We start from the raw sequence: 12,398 nt of genomic DNA, 5'->3' as shown, positions 1-12,398 counted from the left end.
AACATAATTTTCTGGGGTCCAGAGAAGACTCGAGCCACACAGACTGATAGATCGGATATACTTCTAACATAGGCCCAAGCACACGAGATCCAGTCTCCATCTTAATCTTGTCTCTGTCAACGGCTTTCAAAGGACAGAAGGTAGAAGAAAGCACTCTGTATATTGGAAAACACTAAAGGAAAGTGCCTGGCCAGAGCAGTTTAGGATGGATTTGGAAGGAAAACCAACTCTAACGTCAGGCTCCTTAACGTGCAGCACAAGCTAGAGCAAGTGTCTTAACCTCTCCGGGCCTCAGTTTCCTCATGGTTTAAAAGGAAGGTGATAATAATACCTATACCACAGAATGGTTGTAGAAAACAGAAGAGAGAATGCCCAAACCCTGGGCATGATGTTTGGCACCCAGGAAATCATGACAAATGCCTGCTCCTCTCACCAGCAAGGGCCTCCAGGAAGGCAGGAGCTGTACCTTAGCAACCCTGCCTTAGGAGGTTGTAAGTATGCGTGTGATGATTCAAAACTGCTTCCAAACCGGTTTTCCATATGAACACTACCAATTACTTAGCAACTACAATAAAGAAGGATTTCAAAGTGCAGATGTGCCCTTGTAATTCCATGAAGTATGTGTGACAGCACGGACTAGAGTGCAACCTGTGTGAAGACAACTGCTTTAGAAGCTACAGGACACCCAGGCTCTGGTCTCTGTTCTGCCACCAATGAGCCAGTGGACATTTTGTTTCTTCATCTGAAAGAAGAGGCTGAGAAAAGTGATCTCTAAACCCTGTAGTTTTTCAAGTCCAGACTTTTGAGTATTTCAATTTGCGGTCCCGTTATATGGACATGTGCAATGGCTCTAACAAGTTTATTGATGCCCTCCTGTGTTAGGAACTTAAGAATCTTTTATAGCTCCAAAGCTGAATTAATGGATCCTACAATGGTCAACTGGTCTCTTCTCTGCGGCAAACAAACCCTGAGATGTTAAAGCTAAGCTCTACTTTGTCTACAGGGCCAAGGCCATTCTGACGCACACATACACACAAACCCTAGGAAACCTAGCAGTAGATAGCTCAGCCATTTCAGAGGCCAGTGACCAGCACACAGGGGGAGGCCAGGCCACAGCGAGGGAGGCCATCAGTCCACATCAATATCTTGTGGGTCAACCAAAAAAATCAACTGATGTTGATGAAATGTTTTGCTAGGAGATACAAAGCTTAGCTTGGCCATACAAAGGAACATACATTACTGGAGTAAAATGTATTGATTTGAGTGGCTTGGGTTGTGCAGAAAGAAAGATCATAGAGAAGAACTGGATTTTAAATGCTGGTTGGAAATGATTCATTAGTGAAAACAAAGGGATAAAATGGTAAAGCTGACTATCACCAAGCTCAGCAAGTGAAGTTCTTTCTAAAGATACGGGTACTGAGAAAGGGTGAACCATGAAATTGGGCTATTTGATAGCCAAGAAAATATTCAAGGTGAAAACTTTACAATTCTTAGGTCTTTTATTTCCTGTGCCACTCTCCAAAGGCCCTGCCCCTTCAACCCCACTTCTACTACACTGGTGGAGAAATAAATGAAATCCTCATTACAGAGTTACATGCGTGAAACTGCATAAAGTCAGCTAAGGAAAACAAGAAAGCGGCTATTTTCATCATGAAGATATTAACTACCTAAATAGTATATTCTCCAGGTGTGTACACTTCAAACATGAGCATATCAAACAGTAGGTGACAAGCAAAAGCTAAAACAAAACAAAAACCGACTTTGCAACAAATGTTAGAATATTTGGGCTATGTGCAAAAAAAGAGGAGGAAAAAAGAACCTTTACTGTAACTCATGTCATGTGCAAAAATTAGCCAAAAATGGATTATAGACCAAAATGTAAATCCTAAAACTAAAAAAACTGCTAAAAGAAAATGTAGACGAAAATCTTTATCCCCTTGGGTTGGAGAGTTCTTAGACATATGACACCAAAAATAAGATCCATAAAAAGAATAAATTGATAAGTTGGGCTTTATCAAATTAAAAACTTCTTTTCGAAAGATAGTTACGAGAAAGAAAAAAAAACACCACAGACTGAGCTATTATATTTAATATCCAGGGTTTTCAGCTGTACTTAGTATAAAGAGTAAGGAAAAGAAGCATCTATTCCATCTTCCCAGATTAAATAGATTTTTAATGATATTGAAGCCAAAGAAATCAAGACACCACATAATTGTTTTAAGGATACCATATAATTAATGCCACAGGCTAGTATTTACTTACCAAACACACACTGGCATATTATTAGATGCATTAAAGGGTTCATGACAATGATATTTTTACACTAATTTTATCCTGCAATTATCAATACATCATTAAGAAAAAAAAGTGCTAATTTTATCCTCTCCAATTTTTTCCCATTGCTAACAAGTTTCATTCAGCAAAAACTTAGTTAAAATATATCTTTGAGAAATATTCTAGATTCTAGGAGGATGGAAAGATGAATAAAACCCAATTTGACCCTTAAGGAGTTTGTAATCAGAGGAAAGACAAACAGGCATAGGATAATAAGGGAAGCAGATTTGGCCCAATGGATAGGGCATCCACCTACCACATGGGAGGTCCATGGTTCAAACCCAGGGCCTCCTGACCCGTGTGTTGAGCTGGCCCACATGTAGTACAGATGCGCGCAAGGAGTGCCCTGCCACGTAGGAGTGTCCCCCACGTAGGGGAGCCCCATGTGCAAGGAGTGCGCCCTGTAAGGAGAGCAGCCCAGCGTGAAAAAAGTGCAGCCTGCCCAGGAAAGGCGCCACACACGGAGTGCTAACACAGCAAGATGACGCAACAAAAAGAGATACAGATTCCCGGTGCTGCTGATAAGAATACAAGCGGACACAGAAGAACACACAGCGAATAGACACAGTAGACAATGGGGGGCGGGACAGGGAAAGGGAGAGAAATAAATAAAAAATAAATCTTTAAAAAAAAAATAGGATGATAAGTGGCAGTATGTAATAAGGGGCTACAAAGTCACTTTGTACCACAATTTTTGGAAGAAGGAGGAATTTTTCCTCCTGCTACAACAACCAAGGAATCCTTCACAAAAGAACTGATGCTTAAAGATGGGGAAAAATTCAAGTCAGGCATCACCAGAAGAGAAGACATTCCAGGAAAAAGAGATGCTATAAGCAAAGGAAAGAGCAGGTACAGATATGAAGAATTAAATACAGTGCATTTGGACTGAGGTATATAGTACCTGTATTGACCAAAAGGAGGAAAAGAATAAAGGTAAGCTGTGGATGGCTTGGAAGGGCTTTGAGCAGGGAAGCTGACTGGCTCCAAGAGTTCCAGTAGAAAGGCTTATCTCAGCAATGTACAGAACAGACAGGACTTGGGAAGTCAGGGCTCTGGGGCCAACTGGGAGAAGTAAAAGCTTGAATCTTTCTAGGCCAGTGGGCACAGGATGGCTGGATCATGACAAGCCAATCATCACAGCAATGCAACCATCATCCTAAAAATAAACAGTAATTAGGGCAGGGGGCGGGGGTACTGAGTGTGTGTGCAAGTGTGTATACAATGTCTTTTTCACAGACAGGGACCCATATTGGACCAAAGGTCACAATGAAACAAGATGGGTCAGTTCAATTTGGAATGTAGCAGGCATCATGTTTCTACTCTCCTATAAACTTAAAGATAAGGAAGCATGAAATTATCTTTCAAAGACATTAAATGTGATGCAGGTATTAGTTAATAACAAATAGAGCTGACCTTAATTAGTTAAGCTTCTCCTGCATCAGCACCACACTAATGAGTCTTAAGAAACTTCCCACCCACAGAATTGCTAAAGCACTCCTTCCGGGAGCACCCTGGGCTCAGCCTCCCAGCAGACGGAGCTGTTCACAAGCATCTATTGTCCTTCCAAGTCTCAGAAGCATGATGATGCTTCCTCTGCTCCGGCTGAATTCAGAATAGTCAACTTTCTTCCCCCTATCTTAATATCCACATCATTGGCTAACCCCTGCATTCATAATCAGGCCACCGTTTTTTGGGGTGAAGAAAGCAGATATTTAACATAGGGATTCTGCAAAAGAAGCCTTGCACCCAGAGGGCATCCACTCAAGCCTTCAGTAGGGAGGAAGAGGTAGACCCACCTACAGCACAAGCTTAGTGTACTTAGCTTTCAGGTCCCAAATTTTAACTGGGATTTGTTCAGTGGGAGTCTTAACCTTAAATCCATACCCACAAACCCCATTTCAATCTAGCTCAGAGCATGCACACCTCAGAGAAATGCAGGTTGCTCTCCTAGTTTAACTGAATCAAGCGTTCCCTCGGTCTCAAAATTTTTAACTCTTTTGGAAGTTTCAACAATGGAAAAGATTTTTAGAGAAGTGGCTTCCCTTTATATTAACTAAACTAGAGCTCAGCAAACTTTTTCATTAAAAAGTGTCATGAAAAAAGAGAGTAGATATATACAGATGTGCAGACTACATGGTCTCTGGGGTGACAGTTCAACTCTGCTGTTGTAGCACGGAAGCAAGCCACAGACAATACACTGATGAATGGGCATGGCTGTGCCCCAATAAAACTTTATGAAATCAGGCAGTGGGCCCATGTCAGTCCCCTGATCTAAAAAAGTAAAAGGAGGTATAATTTGCTGCTTGCTCTCCTGTCCCACAAAGATTGACAGTCAAGCTGAGGGGCGCCATATTAAGAGCTGAGAACACCTCAGCTAATCGCGTAAGAGTGCCACCTAAAATTCCAGTTTCTCCACCCAGTGGACTCCGCATTTTGCACCAGCAGTCTATCTACTTCTCAAAAGCTTTTTATTAAAAGTGTGGTCAAAAGTATCAACCATCAGCAACTCTTGGGATCCCTGTCAGAGAGCTATCTACTCTCCATATGCATCCAAAACATGATCACACTTTGCAACCTGAGGTCACTTGGCTTAAGACAAGGCATCCATCACAGCCTCCAGATCTAGGAGCAGCTGCCTTGGGGGTCAGTGGCTTTTGTGTGGAATGCAAGGAGAGTGATGGAGGAGGCTCACAGGTCTCTGAACTGGACGGTCTATCTCATTTTAGCAACTTCAGCGGAACACCGTCCCAGTCCTTCACAAAACCACTTGATGCTCCCCTTGGACAGCACAGCAGGTCATAGAATCAAGATTCTCTGATCTATCCCAGGTCACCAAGACCTTTTAGCTGACTTCATGAGCACAAGCAATTAAATTTTCCTTCTTCCAGGGTACCAAAATGGGAATGCCAGGATCCTCGCCTGGGTTGCAATAAAGTTGTTTAAGTGAGGAGGAAGTTCTTAAACCAACTGCTGAGGATCTCACGGAGAACAGGCTGCTCTGAGCAAAGCAGCCTCTCTCTTCTTCACAGCGCTGAGCCTGAGCTTGCAGGAGGCTCAGTCATCTCTTAGGTCAGAGAGGGACCGGGAGAGCCTCCGATCCTTAACCCAACAAGATCTTTTCTTCATAAATCATCGACTTTTAGCTTTGTGAGGGAAAAACCTCAACCACTGGAGAAATTCCCACCCTAGGTCCCGAATCAATGGCATCGAGACTGATTTCACAGTGACACTACAGTCAAGATTTCAGAGGTAAATTGACACAGTTCTCATTCCATCGTCACCACTTACAAGTGGTGTGACTTTAAACAAGTTGCTTCCACTCTGTAAGACTCCATGTCGTGTTCTGTAAAATGGTGACGCTAGCATCTGCAAGGAGCACAGGAGTGAGAGTAAAATGAGCATGGATATGAGGCCCTCAGCACAGGGCCTGCCTGAACGTGGTGACACTTGAGCAGCAAGCTGTACAAAGGGCAGCGGTGCACCGATTTGGAAGGCAGCCTGCTCCAGTGCCACTTACGCACAGATCTAATGTGCTCTCATGTAATAAAACTCTACCCACTCATCAAACCAGGTTCTACTATCGCGAGTAAAATGTAGAACAAGACCTAAATTCCTCTTCTACATGACAAGCTTTCAAAATTTTGATACTAGTTATGGAGGCCCAGAGTCTTCTCTCTTTCACCCCAAAGAATCCCCAGTTTTCTCAGTCCCAGCCTAAGTCACATGGATTCCAGAACCATCCACACCCCAACTCCTCCTCAGGGGATGAGATCATTCATCAGGTCCTTCTGACAATGATCCCAATGAGGTCCTTGGGATTCTGGCACCAAGCGCACTGGTATCCCTAATGAGACTTCTCTGCTGAGACCACAAGGCAGAGGTATTTCTTCTCTCGCAACTCAAGAAAACTCAGGTTGGGGAGTAGGAAAACAAATCATCTCTGCCTTCCATGTGTCATTCCTGGTTTGATTCCAAACAGCCCAGAGGTTTAACACAGAGGAAGGAAGTAAACACAGCCAAACCTTAGGGGTATCTGAGGAACTGCAGTGTCACCTGTGGCCACTATATAACCACACAAGCATTCCACCACTCCCCCCCCCCTCCCCCCCCCCCCGACTTCTCCATTCAAAGTAGAATTAGTTATTGGGGCCCACCAGGGCCTCTGCTTTCCCTTTGTGACACAAGCACCCATACCAGACTTCTGTTTATTCAGCAAACACTTCATGGTGCTTCCAGTTTCCAGGTATTGTGCTGGGCACTTTGCAAATATTAACTCGTTGATTCCCAGCGAAAATGCTTTAGGTAGCTGCTACAATTGTCCCCATTTTATATGGGAGGAAAATGAGGTGTGGGAAGGAGACACAGTCACAAAGTCACACATCTAGTCAGCAACTGTGGTAGAATAATGTGCCCCACACACACACAAACACATGTCCCTATCCCAGTCCCTGGAACCTGTGAATATCTCATGTTTCATGGCCAAGGGAAAATGAAGGTTGCAGATGGAATGAAGGTCACTCATCACCTGCCCTTAAGATGTCTCTGATTATCTGGGAGGGCCCCATGTCACTGAGGGTCCATTAATGTAGAGGAGAGGTGTCTGAGAGTGAGAGGGTTGAGAGAGACTCCACTGGCCACTGCTGACTTTGAAGATGGAAGGGGGCCATGAGCCAAGGAACATGGGCAGCCTCTAGCAAAGAGATTCTCCCCCTGGAGCCCTGCCAAAACATAGATTTTAACCCAGTGAGACCCGTGTTGGGACATCTAAACTACAGAATTATAAGGTAATTCATCTGTCTTATTTTGCATGACTGTGATAATTTGTCACGGCTGCAAAAGGAAACTAATGTACACTGTAGTAAGCAGGAGTGGGGTGCTGCTGTAACAAATGCCTAAAAATGTGGATGAAGCTTTGCAATTGGACAATGGGAGAAGGCTGGGAGAATTTCCAGGAGCACAATTAGAAAAAGCCTAGATGGCCTTGAACAGACTGCTAGCAGAACTATGAATGTTAATGATTCTGCTAGTGAGGATGCAGAAGGAAATGCGGAGCATGGTAGAGAAAACATATGTTGTCTTGGAGAATGCCCAAATCAGGATGAAGAGACTGCACAAAGAAATATGGCTATTAAAGGTGCTGCCGGTGAGCACTCAGCTAGAAGTGAGGAACATGTCACTGGGAGCTGGAGGAAAGGGGATCCTTTTATGTAGAGCCAGGAAAATTAGCTCAATTGCCTCCTGAATTATGTGGAGAGCAAACTTGTAAATGCTGAACTCGAATGTTCAACCCAGGAGATCTACAAGCAAAATGCTGACGGTACCTCCTGGTCTCTTCTTGCCGTAGATAGCAAAATGTGAGAGCAGAGAGCGACACTGAGGGAAGAGCTGTTAGGAACCAGGACCTGAGGAGTTGGGAAATTCTCAGCCTATCCAGATTGCAAAAGATGCCCAAATTAGGAAATTCAGTAATGGAAAACATGCCCTGGAGAGAAGACTCAGGGTGTGGCTGGATCATTTTTTGCCAGTGCCTTGGAAGGATCAAAAGGCTGGACTTTTCAATCACAGGAAGACTGTGAAGAGATGAGGATGGGGACATATTTGAGGGAACCATTACTCTGCCCACCACACAGCCCACCCTCTAGTCCCAAAGACTGACGGGTGTCCCACAGGCAAAATACATTCGCCCATGCCAACATCCCCAACAGCCTCAGCCCACGGCCGCGGCACAGGGCCGAGCAGGGATGCAGGCATGGGCAGCCCCAGGCTAGCGTCCGCGGTCTTAACCGCTGCTCTGGGCTCCCTCCTGTGGCCTCCATCTTCAAAGGAGACACTGGGTTTGCAAAGATGGCCAGACACTGTCCCCGCCCTAAAGGACCACGGCCTTGGAAAATGAAGGACAAATAGACAAAGAGGTGGCAGCAAGGCTCCCAGGGCTCCAGCCAGGGCTCTATTCTGGCACAGGCTTACTCTCTCATTGCCCCTCATCTTTTCTTCCTGGCATCTATCAGGTGTGAAATTATATTATTTACTTCTTTTTTATACTATAAAATTATATTATTTACTTTTTTATTTATTTACTTTTTCTTTTGTTCTGTGGAAACATAAAGCCCACAGAGCAGCAACCAAGTCTGTCTTGTTCAATGCTATAGAACTAGGCTCCCAAAGACTGTCTGGCACACAGTAAGTACTCGGCGTATATTTGCTGACCAAAAGGCAGCATCTTTTCAGACTGTTCCAACCAGCCAAGGGGTCCCCAAGAGCGGGGAGTGGGATATTCTGTTAGGGCTTTGCTTGTCTCTGACCATCTTTGCTTCCTGAACTTATTACACTATCAGGTCAAGGCTACCATTTGTCCACCCAGCTGAGCCAAGTGAGCAAATTAAGAGCAAGGACTGGGAGAGATAAGGGTAAAATAGCAGGACAGTGGTCTGGACTGCTGAGACCAAGGTCGGAATCCCACTGAAGGGACCTTGTGACCACTGCATAAGGTACTGTACCACAGGGGCCTAGCAAATCCCTTCTCCCACCTCCAGCTCGACCCACTACAAGCAGCCAGTTACTTTGTTTTCTGGGGGAGAAAAACAAATGAACTCACCAAGAGTAAAATAAACTCTGACCCAGTACTATCGCTTTTACAATTAAACATCCCAACACCCTCCTTCCACCTGCACCCCCACCCTACTCCACGTCATGTACATCCTTCTGCCTCGGTAACGAAAACTAAAATTAAAACAAGTTTTAGAAAGTCTGTGGAATGGTAAGTTTAAGAGCGCCACAGAAGGAGGAACAAAATAGGGTTCACTGAAAGTTAAAATTCTGAATTTCTATTGATATGTCTCTCTCCCCTTCAAGTGTCCCATAACCCCACAGCCTATGGAGGTGACCCGTGTCACAGTTTTCCCTCAACCACAGTCACCCTGAGCACACGTCCACAATGTGATGCAATAGGACATGACTGTCCCCACTGCTGGTATACTCCTCCTTCCAGGAACAAAAAAGCAGCAGCCCAGGCAGCCAGGAAATGAGTCGCTGCCCTCAGGAACCTGATGAGGTCTCTAGGACGTCGCATCACCAATATTACAAAATTCTCTGGTTATCAAGACTCCAGCTGTATCATGTCCCTGGCACCGAAGAAAAAAATGACCAGTCAAAATTAAACAGCGTCTCTAATGCAGGAGAAGCCTGTTTTGGCAATTCCTGTTCCAGAAACATCAGGAAGCGAGGTGCAAGTCTGCATCGAGGTCTCCCCCAGTGCCAATACTGCATCATCCTCACATAAACACGTGGCGAAAGCCTTGTGTAAAACAGGTAGCCGAGAGGAATCTGTTGAGCCTACAATCTATCATCACCAAAAGCGTATGTGTTAGAGTCAGCTTATGTCAAGGATCTTCGAGAAATCTCATCCTACCGCCTAGGGAAGGTAGCGCTGGAATAAAGAACAGTGAAAGGCACAATTCTACCTGGGTGAAGCTATTTTCAAAGAATGATTGGAAAGAAAAAAAAAGGACTTTAACCACCATAACAACCGAAAAAAAGAGAGCAAAGAAGAAAGCAGGGGTAGGGGGAAGGGGTGGATGTACATCAGTGAACTTCATTAATTCAGTTTTAAATACAGAATTCATTATAATCTTGTTTATTCAACAGACTAGTGCACCCAAGTTGGTAATTTAAATATTCGGGACAGGAACTCTGGGTATATCACTTTTTAAAGTGCTGACATAAAAGAAACCAGACCTTACAGTTTCAGGCTTTAAAGTTACATGCTCATTGAAAATGTGCCAATATACTTGCAGTTTCTCATTCATTTTTATGGGGAAGAAATACATTTCTTCCCCATATTTTTTAATTATTTCATTGTAACCCTATAATTGTGAGTGTAATTTTTATTTTACAGAGTTAACAACTTGAAAGCTTGAATTAAGAAATTCTAATAAGTTGTACTTTTGAAAAACCACAAATACTACAGACACCAAAAAGAATTCATTACCTATCTTAAAAATGCTTCTACAGGAAATTGCTCCATACCCACAGAACATACATAAACGAAGATTAAGCAGAAAATGCAAATACGTCCTGGTCTGGAAGACAGGAGACTCCAGTTCTATTTCCTGCTCTCTTGACTAAACCCGGCAAGGGGGAATAGCTCTGTACCTCAATTTCCACTTCTGTAAAGAAGGGCTAAAAATACTAGCTTTGCCCCCCTCTCAAGGCTATTGTGGATATCAAATAAGACCCCATTCATGAAACACTCAAAAAAACTGCGGGGGGGAGGGAGACACACAGAAAAAAACAAAAAATCCGGGGCCATTATTCCTGGTTACGATTAGCAGGCTCAGCGCTAGGGCTGCAGAGCTCGGTAGCCAGACATCACTGTAGGGGACACAAGGGACCAGCAGACTGTCTCTTTGGAGCAAGGAGTGCCTTTCAAGTCTCACCTAGACTGTCGCTAAGAGGCAGAGTACTCCCAATTAGCAAAGGAGGACCAGCCGAAAAAGAGAAAGGCTAAGGGTGGCCTCCGGCATAGTGACGCGACCCTGTTCGCGGCTGGGGACTGCCCGTGGGGACGCTTCTTTCGCGGTTGGAAGCCCCTGCCCCGCAAGTGCTTTCGCCCCGAAAACCGTCTGCGCGCTAGAGGCAGTGCCGCCGGCCCTCACCTGCGGTGTCCCAGATGGAGATGTTGTAGGAGCGCCACTGCTTCAGGTAGAAGGCGCCCCCCACCGTGCTGACCGTGTCCGGGAAGCGCCGCTCCATGTACCTGTGCAGCAGGGACGTCTTCCCCACGTTCATATCCCCCAGGAGCACGATCTTGCCGTCCGGCTTCCTCATTTTCCCGGAGGCAAGCTTTCCCGGTCTCCTCGCCGCTCCTCGCGCCCTCCCTCGTCCCGGCGCCCGGCCCGCGCGCCTCCGGGACGCGCAGCGGCAGGAGCGGGACGCGGCTCGGCCCCGGGGCCCTCCGAGCCGCAGCGGGGCGACTCCGGCTCTGGGGGCGGGGCACCCGGCGCCGCGCAGCCCTCGGGCAGTGCTGGCCCGGGGGCGACCCGCAGGGACCTCACCTCCCGACGCCCAGGAGGACGGAAGAGGAAGCGCGTTCTCGAGCGCAGAGGGCCGAGGCCGGGAGACTCGGCCCGGGGCCCACGTGGGGCTTCCCTGCCCGCCCCGCACCCCGCGGGCTCCACCCGCCCCGGCCGCCCGCACCCCGCGGGCTCCACGTCTCCGGAGGCCGGGCGCCCGCCCCGGCCTGCCCACGCCCCCGCGCCTGCCTTCTCCAGCTCGCCCTCTGGCTGGAGTTTGCTTTTTCGCAAGAATTTGTGTAACTTCTTTTCGGCCGGAGCTGAGCGTGCGGGTAGCGGGTGACGCGATCCTGGCTTTCTGACCGGGGTTGGGGCTGCGGAGCTTAATGCTTAGAATTGCGTGAGAATTGAAAACTGAAAGTTGCTGGGAAGTTCGTTTAGCTTTCCTGCGCTCCTGCCAAACCATCGGTCTGCCTTGGAGAGTATTCGGGGCGGAGGGAAGGCTTTTTCCACTCGAGTGGTGCCGGGAGAGGGAGACGGGAGCAGGTCACGGTGACTCCTCCAGAGGAGTCTGCTCCCAGAGCAAGTCTGGGGGATCCGGCCATGTTTTCTCTTTCGCTCTTCCTCGGCGTTTTACCTTCACGTAACAACCTAGCCGGCATTTTTCTGGCTTGGGTTGATTTACTTATCTGCGAGTGCACTGCGGTAGCCACCAATCAAGGTCGCTAGAAAAAATGTTTAACTTAATGAGCGTCTTAGGAAGAGTCCACTCTAAGATTCTTACCATTTTATTGTTAGAAAGGCTGGGAAAGAGAAAAGACTGCCCGATGAGCACCAGAAATTCTAGTGTAGTTTCTTGGTGGTTTTTGTTGTTTCCTTTTTGCAAGGTACCGTTTGTACTACTTTGTATCTGAAAAGTGGAAGCCATCGCAATTTGAAACTTTAGAAAACTTGACTTTTGCCATTGCGGGGACTACCAGCAAAATCTCTCCTCCCTCTTTTTTCTTTTTTTAAATAAACCTTGAATGCTTCTTTTCGAATGGTTAAACATTT

The 12,398-nt window shown here is 46.2% G+C and overlaps 1 protein-coding gene across 3 annotated transcripts in view; it reads right to left on the bottom strand.

The window, feature by feature from the left end:
• The window catches only part of RAB20 (RAB20, member RAS oncogene family), a 38,530-nt gene extending 26,632 nt beyond the window's left edge, over window positions 1-11,898 (bottom strand). The window contains exon 1 of one of the 3 annotated variants that reach the window (XM_071208207.1): window positions 10,989-11,898. In XM_071208207.1, the coding sequence (XP_071064308.1) occupies window positions 10,989-11,811 (823 nt within the window). In that variant the 5' untranslated portion in view covers window positions 11,812-11,898. The remainder of the gene's footprint in view (window positions 1-10,988) is intronic. The other 2 variants (XM_058276429.2, XM_004447020.5) reach the window with 2 other exon arrangements.
• Between the last annotated feature and the right edge of the window lie 500 nt (window positions 11,899-12,398).

The sequence above is a fragment of the Dasypus novemcinctus genome, chromosome 15, assembly GCF_030445035.2.
Source record: "Dasypus novemcinctus isolate mDasNov1 chromosome 15, mDasNov1.1.hap2, whole genome shotgun sequence".
In the NCBI taxonomy this organism is placed as follows: Eukaryota; Metazoa; Chordata; class Mammalia; order Cingulata; family Dasypodidae; genus Dasypus; species Dasypus novemcinctus.
This window is presented reverse-complemented; position numbering and strand designations above follow the sequence as displayed.